General features: G+C 51.3%; 2 protein-coding genes across 3 annotated transcripts in view; both read left to right on the forward strand.

Moving 5' to 3' along the window:
• Nucleotides 1-409: 409 nt before the first annotated feature.
• Nucleotides 410-4,203, forward strand: NAIF1 (nuclear apoptosis inducing factor 1). The gene is made up of 2 exons (XM_009935412.2): nucleotides 410-1,208; nucleotides 1,869-4,203. The coding sequence occupies exons 1-2, from the start codon at nucleotides 704-706 to the stop codon at nucleotides 2,330-2,332; spliced, it is 969 nt and encodes a 322-aa protein (XP_009933714.2). The 5' UTR covers nucleotides 410-703; the 3' UTR covers nucleotides 2,333-4,203.
• A 5,976-nt stretch (nucleotides 4,204-10,179) lies between these two features.
• Nucleotides 10,180-18,765, forward strand: part of EEIG1 (estrogen-induced osteoclastogenesis regulator 1) — a 38,220-nt gene continuing 29,634 nt past the window's right edge. Inside the window, exons 1-2 of one of the 2 annotated variants that reach the window (XM_075439126.1) lie at nucleotides 10,180-10,352; nucleotides 11,572-12,208. In XM_075439126.1, the coding sequence (XP_075295241.1) occupies nucleotides 12,063-12,208 (146 nt within the window). In that variant the 5' untranslated portion in view covers nucleotides 10,180-10,352; nucleotides 11,572-12,062. Of the gene's footprint in view, nucleotides 10,353-11,571; nucleotides 12,209-14,816; nucleotides 14,920-18,765 lie in introns of those variants that run through there. The other variant, XM_075439127.1, reaches the window with a different exon arrangement.

Here is an 18,765-nt window from a genome sequence, read left to right on the forward strand (position 1 = left end):
GCCTGGAGACAACTCCCATTGGTGAAAATCCGGGGGAGAGGCGGGGATAAAGGCACAACATCTCCAATCAGCTAGGGAACTGGGAGTCAGTTTGAGCTTGACGGACGTGCCGTGTGTCCGGTAGCTTCCAAAGCAGAGGGCGCTCTGTGTTGATGGACGGGAGAAGTACCCAATAGAATTAGAGCGGGGAAATCCATGGGCGGGCCCAGTCCCCTCACAGGCCTCACGCAGGCCCAGTGGCCTGAGCAAGCGGCTAGGCGGGGCCGCCTCTTGGTCCCCCCCGATGGGCAGCGCTGCTGGCCAATGACAGCGCGGCGCTGCCGGCGGGAGGCCAGACCTCCGCCTGATGGGCAGGCAGACTACCCAATCAGGCGAGGCAGGAAAGGGGGCTGATTCTGGAAGCCATTACGCCAGTGTCGCAGGGTGGAGGCCGTTGAGCGGGGTTTGCTGGGTGGCTGCGGTACGCAATTTGCGTATCGTTGGCGGTGCCAAGGGGGCAGCGGGGGGGGGCACGACGGATACCTCCGGGCCCCGAGGGGCCTCGGGGCCCCCCTGTTGTCCCTGGCCCCGGGGGTGAGCAGGCCTGGGGGGGCCCTGCCGCCCCTCGGCCCTCCCCAGCCTCCCCCAGGCCCCCCCGGGCTCGGGCAGCCCCCCCTTGGCCCTCAGGTGTCCCCCAGTGCCCCCTCCCCGACCCCTCACGGCCATGGCGTCGCCCCCGGCGCCCCCAGCCAAGAAGCGGAAGATGAACTTCTCGGAGCGGGAGGTGGAGATCATCGTGGAGGAGCTGGAGCGAGGCAAGCACCTCCTCATCAACCACTTCAACGCGGGCGTGCCGCTGGCCGCCAAGGCCGCTGCCTGGCACGACATCCTGCGCCGCGTCAACGCCGTCGCCACCTGCCACCGCGAGCTGCCCGAGGTCAAGAAGAAATGGTCCGACCTCAAGACCGAGGTGCGACGCAAAGTGGCCCAAGTCCGGGCTGCCATGGAAGGGGGAGGCGAGAGCCAGAACGGCAACGGCAACGGACCGGAGAGCGAAGACCCGACGGGCGCTGCAACCGCCCCGGTTATCCTTACCCCCATGCAGCAACGCATCTGCAACCTGCTGGGAGAAGCCACCATCATCAGCCTGCCGAGCGGGGACTGCAGCGCGGGTGACGGGACCGAGATACCCATCACCGCGTCAGCCACCACGGTCACCCTGACCCAGAGTGAGTGCTGCGCCTGCTGAAGACACTGCGTGCTGCGTTTGGAGGGTCAGACGGGGGGCCCTGAGCCCCGTGCAGGGAAAGCCCCAGCAAAAAGAAACCCCCACGTCTCTGTGATGAGAACGCCGTTCCCAGTATGTCCTTGTGCTGTAGGGGAGCGGCTGCAAGATACGCACGTACTGAAAGTCAGCTCTGATAGCTGGGTTCGGCCTTAAGAACATGGGAAGCCAATATCCTTTGCACTTGCAGTTTGTTCAGTCCCCCTCTCTGGGAACAAAAGCAGGGGGAGAAGCATCTCCAAGGCCGATTTCCCAGTCTGCCCCAAAGAGCAGCTGTGCTTCTGACAAGTGCCATTCTGGGGCTTGTCTGTGCCCTTACGTCAGTTGGTTAATGCTGCTTGGAAAGGTTGTTTCAGAACTGAAGGCTGAGAAATTATTTTGTCTAGACAGATAAGGCAGGCCCTATTCCTTTGGACTGTACAGCCTAGACGGAAGCTCAAATGAGGGTGGAGTAGACTTAAATAGGTCATTTTGTGCATTGCTGTTCATTGTATGTTATCTCACTGAGCAGGCAGTATTCCCGTGGTACTCATTGAATAGTCCTGTAGATAAAAATCCCCGTATCGCAGCTCCTTCTTACCCCCTTTCTGTCCTTTGTTCTCAGTTCCTGCAGAGACAACCTACCACAGTCTGGAGGACGGAGTTGTGGAGTACTGCACGACAGAAGCCCCCACCACAGTCACCACCGAAGCACCCTTGGAGATGATGGCGCATCAACATGAAGTGTCTGCGAAACCCCAGGAGCTGAAAAGCCGAATTGCCCTGAACTCGGCCAAGCTCTTGCAGGAGCAGCGAGTGACCAACTTGCACGTGAAGGAAATTGCCCAGCACCTGGAGCAGCAGAATGACTTGCTTCAGATGATTCGTCGCTCTCAGGAGGTGCAGGCCTGCGCCCAGGAGCGGCAGGCGCAAGCCATGGAAGGAACACAGGCAGCACTGAGTGCCCTCATCCAGGTCCTCCGCCCCATGATTAAGGACTTCCGTCGATTTTTGCAGAGCAATACACCCAGTCCGTCGGTCACCGCTGACCCCAGCCAGACGGGGCAGCAAGATGGCATGATCCAGTGAAAGAAATGGTGATGGGACGTCTTTCTTGGAAAAAACCTGCCTGTGCTGCCGGTGGACACCAGGAGCGAGGGGTGCTAGCTCTTGTCAATGTGAAATGGCTTGGAGTCTTGCTGAGCCTAAACGGCTTTCTTTCTCTGCTAATCTCATGCTAATCTGCCTTTTCAGACTCATACAGAGCCCAGCAGTAGCAGGATGTGTAATAAACCAGGAATTTAACACTGGTTGCTTTAGTTCCTCAAACAATAGATTTATTTAAAAAAGGGACAGTTATTTTTTTATTTCTGTTTGGAAAGACACCTCTGTCTTTCTGTCAAGATCTATAGCCTTTAACCGACTTCTGATGTGGAGAGTCTTGTTGCGATATCACAGTACTGCAGCTGCCAAGGTACAGTTACAGACTGTAGTGCACGGTAGTGAATGCATTTCTGTCTCTTGCTGAGAGCATTTACTGGAAACGTGGTACCAGATGTGGTCCGGCCTTCTCTCTGCACGGAGAGTTATGGGTACTGCTCTTGCAGCGTGACACCCAGCCCATGCAGACCAGCACCAAGTCTACATACAGTTTAAATCCCACCCACATCTCGTGAGGATATAAATAGGATTAAAATAGTGTGTTCACCTCTTGTTATATCTGCGTGCAGTCATGAAATTTCACTATAAACTTGGCAGATGTGATGAAAATTTCATGTCTTGGTTACCAGATACTGTCCTGGAATATATATTGGAAGCAACGTGTCACCTATCTCAGCGTAGCTGATAACACAAGGGCCTGGATGAGTTTCACTCGGGTGTAACAGGCAAAACTCCATCTCTGTCTCCTCTGCATAGTTTGTCACCTCCGTAATACCTTCATCCATCAAAGTGGACCCAGACTACAGAGCTTCAGCCACGCAGTAATTCGCAACGGTCTACTTTTAGGAGTTTGTTAGCCACAGATTTAATTGAGTGAATACTGGAGTGTTATTTGGTTCTGCTGGTGGCGGTGGTATTTGTTCTGTGCTTGTTAGCAGCTGGGAGCGAGTACAGCCACTCTTTGTTAGCCTGCTAGCTGGCTTCGAGTGGCATTCTGAGAAACGGGTCTGAAGTTCACCTCACTCTTTTGTTACCATTATACAGGGTAAAAGAACACTGCAGCCACTTTTCTTTGAGGTGTTCAGGCTGGGGCTTGGTCCTCAGTGAGAAAGCTTAATTTCACAGGATGCTGAGCAAGATTCTCACAGACTTGCAGAAACTTCATAAACTTGTAGATTAAAAGCTCCACTTGTACATGCATGGAAGCAAACTTAAAAAAAAAAAAAGTGAAAGGAAGGAACATAACTCTTCTCCCAATGCCTTGCAAAGTGTGTCACATTTAACGGGCTTGCTGCGTGCCAGATACTACTTTTGAAATGGAACTTTTTCAGAGCTGGTATTTGCTTGCTGTTAAGTCTTCTTTAGGGCTGAGACGTGGTGAGCAGCGCCTGATGAGGCAGTGAGTTTGCACAATCAAATTAAACCTTTACACAGCCTTTCAGGGGGGGATGCTGATGGAGGACCCCTGGTTAGAGCAGTAGGTGAAGAGGCTACCGCTGCCTGTCTCTGGCCTTTGCTCGTCTCCTCTCCTCTGCAAGTCTGACGGGGAGGAAAGGACAGCGCGGGGAGCAGGGTTCGGCCCCTGGAAGACTCCTGAGCCTTTGGCACCGACATCTCTGGGCTGCGTCATGGCGGCATCAGCTGCGTCTTCCTGCCTTGCCCGGCATCTCGCCACATGAGTAACACTCGCCTGACTCTTCTTCTCAGACTTCGGGGAATCAAGTCAATTGCTCAACTGAAATTTATTTTTAAACTGAAAACTATGTCATATGTGTTGGTTTACCTCATTTGTGTAACGATCTCTCCTTTACAAATATGAATTTTAATAAAAAATACATTTTTGGTAAACAGGCTGCTTCAGTTCATCGGCATGCCCCAGGGCAAAAGTGAGGTCATGACAACAAGTTTGCAACACAGAATCCTCGCTGAGAAAGGGTTAAAGAAAGCTGTGAGCAGCCACGTGTCACGCGAGCTTCTTCTCTTGTTCGGGAACTTTGTGGCCTTGTATTTATGTAATTACGTTTGGTTGGGGTTTTTTTCAAATAGCAGCTTTTGCAGCCTCACCTTGGAGCACGAGTTATTTCACTGTGTATGACAGATTGCCAATGTATACTCATCTCCCAGCTGCTCTGAAGATGCCACAATAGCCTAAAATGATGGATAAAGTACCAGCCTTTGGCTTTAAATTGCGCTGTGCATTTTTTCAGTGACTAAGCACTTATGTTGTATTACTTTTTCATAGGAGTAGACGTGTTGCCCTTGGAACCACCCATTTTTCTTGTCTTTTCAGGATAAATATAGCGCTTAGTCAAGCCAGCAGCATTCAGGTGCGAGTTCCGCATACACATTTTTGTCTCACTAAAAAGATGTAGCAACATTTTAAATACAGGTTGAGCACTGTGATGAGGGGCTTGGTTGTTGCTCATGACAAGCTCATCAAATTTGTGGAGGAAGAGAGAAAATGCGTCCCTTAAAGTCAAAACCAGGAGGAAAAGGTAAACAGGGCACTTACAGGGTGAACATGTATGTGAGGCATCCAGCTGAACAGGGAACTGGTGCCCAAACAGAACAAAAGCTGAGGAGTAACATCTATAGATGTTCATTTGTGCTCCTCCACTGTTCTTTTTGTACCTAGAGATTCATATTCAGCATCCAGAGTGAGAAATTGCCGCGCAGGGATGTTCTGCCACAGGGTACCTCGGAGGTGAGGGCAAGCAGCCGGGCGGTGAGCGGCATCCTTCGGACCTGTGGGAGGAAGAAGAGTTTGGTGGAGGACTCTTGGTGGGTCAGTAGATGTTCTTTGCAGCAATCAGAGGCAGCGGCAAAGCTGCCTGCAGCACCGCTAGCTGCTCCAGGAGCAAAACTGCTTGTGGAGCGTGCAGCTCAGGCACGGCTTTCCAGGAGATGGCACTGTGCAACGGGGCAAGGCGCGGGGGTGCCGAGCCGCAGCAAAGCACCGGCACTGCGGGCCCTGGCAGGATGGTCCCAGAAATGACCCTTCTCCTCCAGACCTTGTGTGATCCCGCTTGCTTCTCTCACTGATGAATCTTTCCAGGACTGAAAGCCCGGAGAGGAAGAAATTCAGTGGGCAAAGCTGAGCAATGAGGAACACCGGTACCCCTGGAAAAGTCAGGAAGCCTGGGAACGCAAACGGGGTCCCTCTGCTTCCCGCAGGCACGGGCAGAGGACACTGAGATGTCAGGAGCTCATGTCTCTTTGGGATGAGTTCACTGCAGAACTGAACGGGCACGCACAGAATAAAACTCCACATGAATTCTTCAACTGTAGGGAAAGAAAGAGGTTTTAAGATTTTTAGAAGACACATAAATTTGTCAGTATCCCAGGAGTACAACGCGCTGCAATAGCTACATCGCAGTTCTGGGAGCGGATCCCACCGCAGGACAGAGTGATATCACCTGCATACTCACCCAAATTACCTCCTCCAGCATGTTTTTAAAGTTTGTCAAGCCTGTTTTGGCAAAGCATTCTTCTGCAGGGTTTTGTGTTTTTTCCTGTTGCCAGCTCAGAGGTTATTGCCAGCAGGTACTGTCAGCACAAACGTGGCCTGTTGTGTTTAAGTATGAAAATCAAGGCATTTAATATTATCTTTCTTCAAAGTGTGGGAGACGGAGCTTCACACAAATGATTGGCACAGCTTCCAGGCTGCGTTTTGTGAGCAGGAGTGAAGCCCACATCACCTGCAAACCTGGCTCAGCAGCTCTTGGGTCCCAGCCCCGCAAGGTGATTAACCCACGGCAGCAGCCCAGCCCCGGCAGCGACAGTTTCTGTGACCTGTGCCGCCTGGGATCCCAAATGAGAGGTTGCCGTGTCAAATCCAAACCGCACACATGCACAGAGTTGTTTCTGCTGCACTTGGGGTAACAGCGGCGTTGGCGGGACTGCAGCCAGAAGCACGCACCAGCGGGAGAGCCCACGGCCAGCAAGGCTCTTGTCCAGGGCAGCGCTGAATGCGACATCTGGGATACAGACACAGGATAATGCCTGCTAAACACAACAAGCCTCGAGGCAAAGCGGGTTCCAGTCTGCGGGTTTTGGAAGGGGCAAACCAGCTCCTGTTCCCGAACAGGCCTCCCAGAAAGAAACGGAGAGTTGTGCCGCACATTCCCAGGACACTGGGAGCACATATGGAAACCAGTAAACAAAAAAAGCCAGGCAGCTGGATTTTCAGGTCTGGCCACATGTTTGGGGAAAGGAATCCATCAGCTCCAGATTCCTGGGCTCCCTTTGTCTCTGTGGATAACAGGATCCGGTCCTGGCAGGCCAGAAACCCACCGCGCAGGTGTGTCCTTTGCACATCCAACAGGAAACCCAGCCTGGCACAGAAAGTGAAACAGTTCCTGGCCTTTGATGAGTCCAGTTAAATATGGAACTAGTGAAAAACATGAACAGATCAAAGTAGAGCTCGCAGCCTGTTATTAAATTAAGCTGAGAAGACGCAAGCTTGGAATAACTCCACACCATCGGATAATCCTGTGTAATGGGGACAGGTCCCCATGGCCCCACAGGGCCTCCAGCCGCCCGCACGCTCCAGACAGGCTCAGGCCGCTGCGCTGCGCTGCCCGGGGGGCTGCACCCCCGGCCCCGTTCCAGGAGCTCCCCAGCCTGGGTCTGCCCTCGGCCCTGGGGACGGCGCCCGGCCCCAGCTCCCAGGCAGCCCCTCAGAGCGGGTGCGTTGCAGGTGCTGGGTCACCAGCAGTGCAAAGAACACATTTATAGCATAAAGCATCGTGTGATAATCTTTTCTTTTTGGATGACGAGGCTGAAAGCTTATTAAAGCTATTATAACAGAGGTTACAGGTGTAACAGGGAGCCATTATTGTGTTTACGCTGTTGCAGCACTGTGTATAATTTAGTTTTCAAACTTTAATCATTTGGCTGCTAGGACAAACGGATTAGCATGATGATGTTTTCCAGAGGAAGACGCTGATGATGTAGTTTACAGGGCTTGATGGTTTGCTCGTGTCTCTGGGATTCCCCTGGGATAAGAGGATTTGATGGATCACCGAATGCATTACAGAATCTATCTCGCTTCACCTCACTGAGTTTTGTCCCTTCTGAATTTATCTTGCCTTGTTTCTTCCCTGCTGCTTTATCTCCGTCCTGAAAACAGGGAGGAGGAGGCCAGAAAAGCCATCTCTCTTCCTGCTCACTTGCAGTGCCAGCGTGAGCAGAGTGTAGAGATCCCAGCCCCTGGCCAGCGAGACACACCTCCGGTGACAGCAGAGGCGAGGCCCAGACTTAACTGCAGAGCCCAAACTGATAAATTATCCCAGACCGATAAGACGATGCCCTGAGCCAGCAAAAGTTGAGGAAGTGGTGGCGGCACTGGGGAGCGGCATCAGGAAAGGGTTAGGTCAGGGAGAGCATGGGGCAAGGACGTGGCTGATGTTCACAGAGCAGAGGTGAGGTGGGCGCAGTGGGGCCGAGGTCATAGAGGAGAAATCAATGGCATTGGAGTCTGGGGTGAGCAGATTTAATATATATCAGAGCGCCCTGTTCACACACAGCCCCTTAGTGAACGGCTTGGACCTGGATCGGAAAATATGACAAAGCCAGTGGGATGGTGGATGGACAGAGATATCCTGTGGCCACATCCCCTCTGCGGTGCCTCCGCGGGGCTCAGACCAGCTCACCCACTCTGAGATCAGCAGAAGCACACTTTTGGAGGGGTACGGTCCCTTTAAAAAACGTGAATTTGTCCAGAAACAATTATGCAGCATAATCACAGAAAAATCAGCAGGGTGAATTTGGAACTAATAAAGATTTAATCTCTAAGTCATGAGACTGCATTTGTTGGGAAAATATACATACCCCTGAGAATCCAGCTACAGTTGCTATATTACACACCGTTCAGCAGCTCACTGGGCATCTTTCCAAATCCGTTTATTTTTAACATCAGTCACATTATTCAATTAATTATAAAAACACTGAGGTTTTCAAGAAATGTTTCTGATAAAACTGTAGAGTAAATATGCGTGAGAACAGCAAGGATTAAAATCTCTGTAAACTTTAGCTTTTGGGGCTGTTGCTATAAACAAGAGAAGTCCTCCAAGGAGGTTATGTGTCAGAGTGAATCATACCAGATAACACATGGCCTCCTCCCACACCACAAACAGAGAGATCAGTTGTCCTTTACCTAGTGATGGAAGCGAAAGATCGACATGTCTGTCAGCGGTATGCTCGGGGAATGAGAATTGTGAGGGACTGGTCTGGATTCTTCAGATGCTTCCAGCATTTGAGCATCCCAGTTTGGCAAATATGAAGCATTTAGAAGGCTGAGCTCTTTCCCAATAAGCTGCGAAACAGAAAGCAAAAAAACCCAGCCCATGTCTAGCAGTGTCTTGAGGCCTTGAAAACACCAGATATCCACTGATGGAACGATTCAAGCCCTACCTTTAAAAGCAGCCTCCGCAAACCCTGCTGTATGGGAAGACTGGTATCTCCTGCAGTGGTTTCACTGTACCAATATGAAATGTTTTCCCAGCCCAAAGTCTGCGTATCTGCTTAACCTGGTAAGCAAGAATCACAACAATGCCTTTGGCTTAATCCAGTTTTTAACTTTTCTCCAAGTACGTTGCCATGTACTTTTCCTAGCAGATTTTTTTTTTAAAAGACTCACATTGTGGTTGAATTATTTGATAGCTCTGGTATTTTCTTCAAAGATGGCACAGACTAAAGGCAAACAGTCTGGGCATCAAAGCCTGGCAAAGAGAGAACTCCCAGGCTTTCATCCAAGCTTTGCCAGACATGCAAATCAGCCTTGGGAAAAGTCCCTCCCATATAAACCTCAACTTCTCTGCAACAGAGGTTCTTAGGCACATCCCCGGCTTGAGAAAATAGGCAAATCATGTTGGTGATTGCAGACTCCTTCAGGACAAGGAGAGACATTTTGTTCTGCTTGCCCTGAAACGATGGAATCCTGCCTAACCAGAGATGCCAGCAACAGGACACGGCAGCAGCGCCTAACAACGGGGAGCCATTTTGATGAAGAGATGGCTTTAACCGGTTGCCACATCTCACGCATGCAGGGTGAGGAACCAGCTCCCAGCCCCACGTCGCGCTGCCTGCGGGGCTGTGCGGTGCCAAGGCCTCCAGCCCAGGGGCTGCCCGTCAGGCCGGCCCGAGGAGTGGCGTGCCCGCAGCCATGCCACAGCCCCGTCGCGAGGGATGACGCCGGCAGCTGCTTGGGCAGGGCAGGCCCTATGACAAGGACAGGACGAGGGGTCCTGGCTGTCGAGGGGCAGCGCTGAGGACGGCACGGAGACCACGTCTTTCAGAGCTGCCTCTCCCATTCCCTCAGCCCAGGCTAGCACCCCTCCACTGCAAGCTCCGAGGGCCGAGGCCCGCCATCCCCTCAGCCGGCCCGCTTCAGTGCCAGCTTGGGGCTGCTCGGCCTGCGGAGGGGCTACGGGACGTCCTGGGGGGCGGGAAGGCCCGAGGGACCCCCCTGCGCGGTGGCCACACGACTGGCCGAGCAGCCACGCTGGGCCGCGCTCCCACCGCCACCCCCGCTGAGGCGACGGCGGAGCCGCTGCAGTACCCCCGCTTCCCTCCCACCCCCTCAGCCAGGAGGCGGGTCTTGCTCAAACCGACAGCCCCCGCCTCCAATCCCCGCGCTCTCTTCCGCGCCCCGTGCCGGAGCAACCAATCAAAGGCTCGTCATGCTCGAGCCGCCTTATTGCTGCTTGCCCAATCGGGCGGCGCCGCCCTCGTCCCGGGGAGGAGGGGTACGTAGTGTCGGATTGGTATTCCCGAAGCCCGGCGGTGGCGTTGCTCTGGCTAGTGGCTGCCTGCGCCGTTGGCGTAGCGGCCGCAGTTGGCGTAGCGCTAGCAGAGGCGGCTGTGACGGGGAGCAGCGGTGGCTGAGGCGGCCGTGCGGGGAGAGGGCAGGAGGAGCGAGCGGGACCGGGCCGGGACCGGGCCGCAGGTCGGTGGAAGGGGCCGGGAAGCGGGCTGAGACCTCCTGTAGGTCGGCTTGTGACTGGGGGGCCGGGAGAGGGGGCTGAGACCTGGCCGCAGCTCGGTGCACGGTTCACGGGCCAGAGCGGGTGGCGTGGCCCCTGGGGCCGGGAGGGGGGCTGAGACCTGGCCACGGCTTAGTGTATGGCCTAGGGTGCCAGGGGCCGAGCTGCCACCTTACCGCAGCCTGGTGCGTGGCCCTCGGGGCCCGGAGATGGGCTGAGAGCTGGCATCAACTCAGTGCACAGTCCGGGGGCTGAATGAAAGGCAGGTCAGCTCTGTGCCACGGTCCAGGGGGCTGAAAGGCAGGCTGAGACCTGGCGTCAGCTCGGTGCAGGGGCAGGCGTAGCTGGTGGAGGGGGCTGGCGGTGCCTCCGTGGAGGTGCCCGGGCCCCGGTGCAGCGGGCAGAGATGGCTGCATTCGCCCGCTGCCGCCCGAGCAGGAGAGGGGCTTTAACCATGCACCCGCGCGGGTAGCAGGAGCGTCGCCTGCGTTGTTTTGCAGTCGTTAATTCTTGGTATCGGTGAGGATTGTTTACTGCCCGGTGTTCATAACGTCGTCCCTTTTAGATGCTAATCAGCTCTTGGCCTCCCTGGCTTAGGTGTTGCATAAATGTGTAATGAAATTACCGTCTCCAGCCCCAGAACTGAGCTGTGCGGGCACGGCTTGGCGTGGACCTGGTGCCGGGGGAGGGCAGCGTGCTTGGTGGGCCTGCCTATTGGACAGCCAGATGACCTGATTCGGTTGTTACGCTGTGTAATCTGGAGCAGACTTGATTTTTTTTTTTCCTCTGTGCTGCATTCTCAATTTATAAGATACAGGTGCTAACACTTAGGGCTGGTCGGAAAAACAAAAGAAACTGATTTTTGCATTTCTTGAGACAGCTTTGCTTATTCGTGTTAGACTACATGTTAGACCAATCTTGCTCTGTAAACTCCTCCTAAAAACGATGGGTAAAAATACAGCAGATTTTTATTAGCTGCTTTGCAAAACAAATTACGAAGGAGATGACAACAGTGAAGCTTGCTCTAGGCAAAAAGGGGAAAGAGGATGTTGGGGCCAGGCTAATTGGGGCCATACCTCTTAAGACTGGTATGAGTCTGGACTGAATATTACGCATCCAAACAGGTTTTAGAGGAGGAGCTCCAGACTGGCTGGGACTAATTTACTCATTTCCCTCCCAAAGGCTGACCCGAAGACCTGTATCAAGGAGTTGCACAGGAGGAGGAGATAGAAACTGGATGCTCTCTGAATGTGCTGCCCACAGACTTAAGGCTTCTTTGGAGACACGCGATGACTTCCCACAAGAGATCCTTTCTGGAGGGGTTGTGCTGAAGACTGAGCACTGCAGCCTCCAAGTGGGACAGCTCCTGCTGGTCTGGAGCTGAGACTGACTTCTCTCCCTTCCTTTTCGCTTGGAGATGTTGCAGAGGTTTAATCTGACCTCTTCCTCCTCACCTGAAGCCTGCCGTGGCGATGATCCCACAGCCAGATCCGACCACCAAAGAGAAGAGAATTGTGTGTTTGAAGCTGGGCCGTCGTTGTAACTGAACTGGAATTTACTCCCTGCTTGTGCTTCTGGAACGAGTGCCGTTCCTCTCCTTGTCTGTGTGTGTTTTGAGCCGCTCCTCCCCGATCTTGTTTGCAGTTCCTGGCCTTTCCACGCTGAATTTGCCCATGGCTTTCCTGATGAAGAAGAAGAAATTCAAGTTTCAGACAAGTTTCACTCTAGAAGAGCTGACTGCTGTCCCCTTTGTGAATGGGGTTCTGTTCTGCAAAATCAGGCTGCTGGATGGAGGAGACTTTGCTAGCTTATCTACCAGGTAAGAAGCTGCTTGCAGACTTGCTTCCTGGCTGTGCTTCTTTCCCTGGTTATTTTCACTTGAGCGGTTTAGTGTATGGCTGCCACTTGCCTACCCCTTGATGGGATTTTCGTAGTTCTGTTGTAGGGCCCCATGTGCCACATCATTCTCCGGAGCTGGGGAAGAACATAGCTGGAGAGCTCTGAAACTGAGTGGTGTTGGCTGATCAGAGCTGGATTGAATTTTTCAGAGATGTGGAGAGGGAGCAGGAGGTTGCTCCCCTGAAAGGGACTGGGGTTTGTGGATGAAATCCGCTCTTACTTCCCCCCCCCTCCCCTTGCCCAAGTTATGACATGCTATTTCAGACCCTGTGCTACATTGCTTTCTTGCCTGTCTTGAAACTCAGCTCTGTAGAAAACTGTATCTAAGCAAATCAACTCTTCCCAACTTTGCTCTCCCCCTTTCCTTCAGGATTACTGTTCTTGCTAAGCGTAGAAGTAGCTTGCTTTGCATTGCAAATTGCTGTGCAAGGGAAAACTGCTGCCTGGAGTCAAAGTTGTCAGTGTTAAAGACACTGTTTATCTCCTTGAACTGATGCCATTGCATCTCGAAGTTTGTAGCTGCAGTATTTTCTTTTTTTATGTGATCCGTCATACTGGGATCATTCTGCTGCGCATCTTACAAGGCTGTTCTGCTATCACGTATTGGCGTTTCCCTGACTCCTTCAGGCAGGTCTGTCCCCTCTCCGGCTACTAATTGCTAATAAAAACTGGCTTTGTTTCCAACTATGCACATAGATTATCACCAGCAGTATGCAAACGCAAATTCCGTAACAGCCCAGACTTGCTTGCTTTCTGCCTCAAGATGTGAAGGAATCCTTCGGTGGCTTTCAAAACTTGTTTTTTTGCTTTTCTGAGTGACTGCTCAGTTTTAAAGGTACAGGATTAGTTTATGCTAGCTGTTAACTACTTTATCCCAGAGCTAAAGCCTGGTTTGATCTGGTTTTCCTCTTTGTGGTGTTGCACACAGAGCTTTCTCATTTCAGGGGAGAAGGTTTTATTGGACAAGCATAAAACATTTCTGCCTTGCGAACAGAAGTGGTAGGGCATTGCTCAAAGCTTGGTTTTTCTTCCAGAGGCGTGGTGCAACCTCATCTGAAGTCTGTAGAAACCGTGGGCGTGGAACACCTCAAAAAATTGACTTGGAATTAATTTCTTTTTTGAAGAAAATCTATCAAAAGAGCTTTTCCTTAGAGTGTTCTCCCCTGAGGCTGGATGCTTGGGTTTGGTGGAAGCAGCTTATCTAAGGAATTCAAACAGTATGTGAACTAGGAAAGAAATTAACCCCTCTGCTCCTGGAGTCATAATAAAATTACTTGAACTGGAGGGTGTCTCAGGAAAAGCTTGTGCTGAGAAATGTCGATCTCCCTCCTCTTGTTGTCCCGGAAAGCAGCTTCTAGGAGCTGTCGCTGGGGTTTGCAGATGCTGCCAGCCGTTGGGGTTGCATTGGGTTGTTTTCTGAGCTGGCTGGGCTTCAGCAGTTTGCTCAGCGCGGTGTGTTGCAGATGTGTTCCAGCAGCAAGATCATCTGTAATTTAAACCAAACACATGCATTACTCTCAACCGGCTTGATTACTTATAAACGAGCAAAGGGGAAGTAGACTGTTGGGTTTGCCGCCTTTCCCCTAACCTGTCTGTACTCTAACTGAAAGCACATGGAAACCTGTTCCTGCTTGAAAAGTTACAGGTCTCGGTGGTATTGAGTCATTTGACCTTTTCCAAATATTTTCCTCCGTTGCAGTTAGGGAAACATCAGGAGGGGTGAATTTCCATGAACGGTGAGGAGGAGAGTGACCGTGTGGAGAGGCGCCCGGATCCTGCCTTGGCTCTGCGCTGTGCTCCTCCAGTCATTTCCATGACCTTTCTGATACTCTTTGGATCTGGGGAAAGATTAAAGGGAAGGAGATGCTGTGTCCGTGTTTAGTTAGAAGTCTGTGTGTTATTTAGGATCTGTGACTGTTTCTCTGAAGTCAACCACTTCCAAAAACGATTGTGTTTGAGGCTGTAGTGTCTGTCAGGTCTTATTATGTGAGCTGCTTATGTGAAAAAGTCCGGTGTTTGCTCTGCAATCGATTTGGGCTGCTTCTGCGGCCTGTGGCAATAGGAGGTATGCAGCTGTGACCGAGCAGACTGGTAGCTCTTTCTGCCTGTGAGTTGTCAGAGAACCTGAACAAGGTGTCCCATGTTGTTTGGAGTCTGTAAATGGGGCGGAGAAGTAGGTATAGGAACCCTTCATAGGACGCACTAAATCAATTTACTTTTTTCTCAATTAAGTGACCTATGATGGGAAAAGAAGAGCTGTTTGAGAATATAAGAATCTCCAGAGACAGTTTTTTCAGGTTATTTACAACAAACTTACTTGGCAGCTTGTGCATGTCCGTGGTGAGAGGTGGGGATATGATATATCCAATGAGTTGCTGGGTGGCACCGGGTTAATCTGACCTGTGAGTGGAGCAGAAGTGGGTGGCTGTACTGCCAGCTCCCATCAGCCCATCCCGGTCCCAAGTCCACTTCAGCCTGCGTTGCTGTGTCCGGTGGGATGCACCCCGGGCTGTGAGCTGCGCACACCTCTGCCTGGGCTGCGACAAAGCAGCCAGGCTGGAGGGGAACCTCTCTGAAATGCAGTAAGACTTAACGCTCTTAGGAATTCAAGGCACTCTGGAACAGATCCAGGTCCTGTCAGCACATTTGGCTTTGGGAATCTGCCTCTCTTGGGTCTTCTGGTTTGTTGTTTGTTTTTTTTCTTGCAGGCGGGTACCCTTTTTCCACTCTTGCCTTGCATTAAACCATGGGTATTTCAGTGACTAAAGTTGCAGCTGTAAATATCCTTTTGCTTGTCCTTTCACCTCCCTGTGGAAAGTCTCCTTACGCTCTGGTGGGGCTTCTGAGGATAAGACTCGCCCCTTTCAGTTTAGTGCTCTGCGTGAAAAGTGTCCATTGTCTGTGGGTTTATCGCCCTGCCGTTGGATTACAGAAGTTAGTCTGCCGAAAATGCATCTGAGCCAGGTGTGGGCCAGGCAAGTGCTGTATTTCCCCACAGAGAAGTACTGGTATATTCCTTGAATAGTATTAATCTAGATACTTAAATAGGACAACCGCCAGTGAATTCAGTTGCCTCCCAAGTATCTTTAAAAATAGCAGGCACAGAGCAGTAGGGATGTATTCATGGCAACCATTTTTGTGAAGCAGATGGGCTGCTGCGTTTTGTACCAGTTTGAAGCTTTTTGGGGGTGTGTGTGTGTCTTTGTTCCTAGAGAGATGATACGATAAGCTCATCGGGAGGTTTTGGATCAGTGGATTGGCACAGGCAGGAGCCTGGAGGTCCAAATCGGTGCCTAAAGCTACAGGCTGATGTAGCATGTACATGTACATCTTTGGGTATCATAGAAGAGGAAGACTTGATTAAATTTCCCCCCCTCTCTGCTTACAGTGTCAGTTAGTGCTGAGTGACAGCCAGATGCTCTTTACCTTGGTGTCGATTGATTTCTGGCTGCGTGTTGGCAGCGACGCTGCCGGTGCATGATGTGAAGGAAGTGGAAAGCCAGGTGTTATCCACAGACTCCTGACACTTCATCCTACGTTGTTCTGTTAGCGTGCCAGCAGTTTCACTCTGGTATTTCTGGATTTGAAAGAAAGGATTGTGCTTTGAAAGCCCCTGGCTCACTCTAGAGGAAAGACTGTTTTTCATGAGTTGAGCAACTTTGAGGGCATTTCCCACCTTCCTCATTGTCTGCTGGAGGCACCTCAGACTGTGTTTCCTTTGGGACCAAGCTTTTCCAAGCACATGCAGCATTTTCAGCTTAGTTTTCTGATCCTGGTGCTCCTGCACCAGTTTGAATCAGAGAACTTAGCTGGTCATCTGCAGTCCAGCATCTGTTTGCGTGCAGGCTCGATCTGGGAAGAGCTGACCTTGTTAGGGTGGTCCAACCTCAAAGTATTTTGGTGCTGTAAGCCTGAACCGAGAATGTTCTTAGCCTTGCAATTTTTAATGGAGTAAGAGTGAAAGGCCACTTCCTGCGCTGCATGATTTTTTTGTGTGTGTGTACAGCTGCATCCAGAAAGCCGAGGGAAACGCTGGTATCTGGGGAGGCACCTCGTCCCGGTAGCTCCCTGTGGAACTGAGGTCAGCTTTTGTGTAAGTGTGGCTTTGTCATCCCTATGTGGGTACAGACCTAAAGGTTTCCTCGGCTGGTGGGACGCAAAGCATCATTATGCTTTAGTGGTATAGACAACTTTTTCATTTCTGTAGGACACAAATAAAGGGGGAGAAGCATTGCCCTGCTAACGCACGGCTGGTGTTTCAGAAACCTCTGTGAAGGGAGGTGCAAGTCATACCACCTCCAAAATGCAGCTGCGGTGAGAGTTGGAAATCGGCTAATTCACTGTCTCCACGTGGATGGTCACTGTGCCTGAGGTTACAGGATCCTTCAGGTGACTGGGTTCACTATTATGGCTCCTTCGTGAGAAAAGACACTTCATTTCTTTGGTTAATCAGAGACTAAAGGACTGATTCAGCCAAGTTGAGATCTAAATCTTTACCACTGTCTGCCTTATAACAAAGGTTTTAAAACTAAAAAACCTAAATGGTTTCTTTTACAGTCCGTGTCCCCAAGAGGGGAAGAAAACTAGCTGTAGTGAAAGGAGAGGACCACAGGCTGAGTTCTGCCTCTTGATTTGAGCAGGGTTGCCAGGCTGTAGTAGAGGAAGGAACTTGGCTGTGGCTTGAAACTGTTCTCCCAGTTCCATATTTTAGGACAAAGTACGCTTGGCTCTGTCCTTTGCTAGACCATGTGGTCTGATAAGGTATTTCAAAAGTGCTTTTGTTGCAAACATGTCTGAAGACGTAGACCTTCCCTGTGTGTAAATATGTTGCTATATGCAGATCAAGAGAGTGAGTTTTAATGCTCCAGAGCAGCTTCACATGCTAACATGCTTCTTTCCTGGCTGCAGCCTCAGGAGTGGGCTGTGAGGGTGTTAATGGAGGAGGCATTTGAGTACAGTCTCTAGAAATTATTTGCAAGAAAACATAACCTAGTTCAAGATAATATTGAGGCGTAGTACCTGCACTGCTTGCATTCTGAAACGAATACAGAGAAACTACACAACACAGATGAGAAAAAAGGGATTCCATTCCAGCAGTGTAGCTCGAGGTAGGTGAAAGTCATGAGAGCAGAAGCAGTGGATGAGGTTGAACCTCTGACAAGTTGATGGTGTTGGACAAAGTGCAGAAGTGATACAGCACCACATGGTGCCCAGCACAAACGATCTTAAGCTGCACTTTGAATTTGCAGAGCATTTCTTTCACCTTTTCTGGGCTCTGGCTGCTACACCTGCAGGGTCCGACTGCAGAGGCTTTGGGTGGTTGATTTTCTCCGTGCCGGACTTGCCTCTTCCTGTTACATGGTCACCGCGTTGGAGCCTGTCACAAGACAGGCAGAATTACGTCAAAACTTTCCTGCCACGGGGGCTGTATCCTGTTGAGTAAAGATCAGTCTCTGCTAACGCTCTGACTCCTGTTCCGCCTGCCGTTGCTCAGGCTGGGGCTGCTTTGTTGACCAGAAGCTGTAATCTAAAGCCCTGTAACCGATACGCTGTGTGTACAGCATCAGTAAATATGCTCGGCTACAGCCAGCTTTCAGACTTCCCTACCCCGCCGATTCTGAACTGGCATTGCTTTGACAGCTAACTCCCAGTAACGGCCTGATTTGTGTGACTTAAGCAGCCCTTGGCTCAAAAAATTACTTATGGGAAACTAATGTTTGAGACTGGGGCCCTGGGGCCCTCTTGATTTGCAGGGTGGCAGTACTATCAGCTCTGGCCGAGGACGAGGGGAGGTAGGAGAGGGTGCCCCCCCTGCACTTTAACACATATTTATTTCTGAAATACAGGGGAAAACCTAAATGGCTTCCAGTCTGTTTACTCTTTGTGCTCTTGAGCTGTGTTGACTCTAGCTTTGTAGCTGTATTTCAGAGGAATTCATGCGTGCCTTCCGGAGCCTGTGGTCTCACTGCACAGTTGCTGGTATTTTAATAGGCCAGAAGTTGCCAATGGCAAGTTCTTCTGGTACCAGTTTCTAGATAAATGAGGTAGGTACGGATTTATTTCTTACTATTATTTTATTGCAGGAAGTTACATCTGGTAGTGTTTCGGGAAAGAGCCCAGCGTCTCCTGCAGATCAGACCCCTCTCTCACTCCAGGGCAAGTCTGCACGCTCGCAAGGCTGACGGGGTGGGGTGGTGAGCTCTTGCAGCATCCACCTGAGCTTGGCTTCGTAAGGTCTCATCCGTGCGAGGACAGACGGATGTGGCTCTGTGTGCGGCCTCCCTTTTGCAAACAGGATACGTTCTGCATCCTCTGTGGGCTGCCGGCTCTGCGCTGGGCTTGCAGCCTGCTCTGACATGCGTTGGGTATTACTTTGTAGCTGTGGCTCCTTGTATAATAAACCAGAAGCCTTTAGGATTGCCCTGGACCAACATTTGGATCTGCTTGCTTCTTCTGTAGTGGCCTGTGACCTCATAT

The sequence above is a fragment of the Opisthocomus hoazin genome, chromosome 19 (genome assembly GCF_030867145.1).
Source record: "Opisthocomus hoazin isolate bOpiHoa1 chromosome 19, bOpiHoa1.hap1, whole genome shotgun sequence".
Lineage (NCBI taxonomy): Eukaryota > Metazoa > Chordata > Aves > Opisthocomiformes > Opisthocomidae > Opisthocomus > Opisthocomus hoazin.

Bases quoted from the DNA above. Each gene is read 5' to 3' on its own strand.
- NAIF1 (XM_009935412.2), top strand. From the start codon at position 704: ATGGCGTCGCCCCCGGCGCCCCCAGCCAAGAAGCGGAAGATGAACTTC. The intron at 1,209-1,868 runs GTGAGTGCTGCG...CTTTGTTCTCAG, and splicing joins CACGGTCACCCTGACCCAGA to TTCCTGCAGAGACAACCTAC.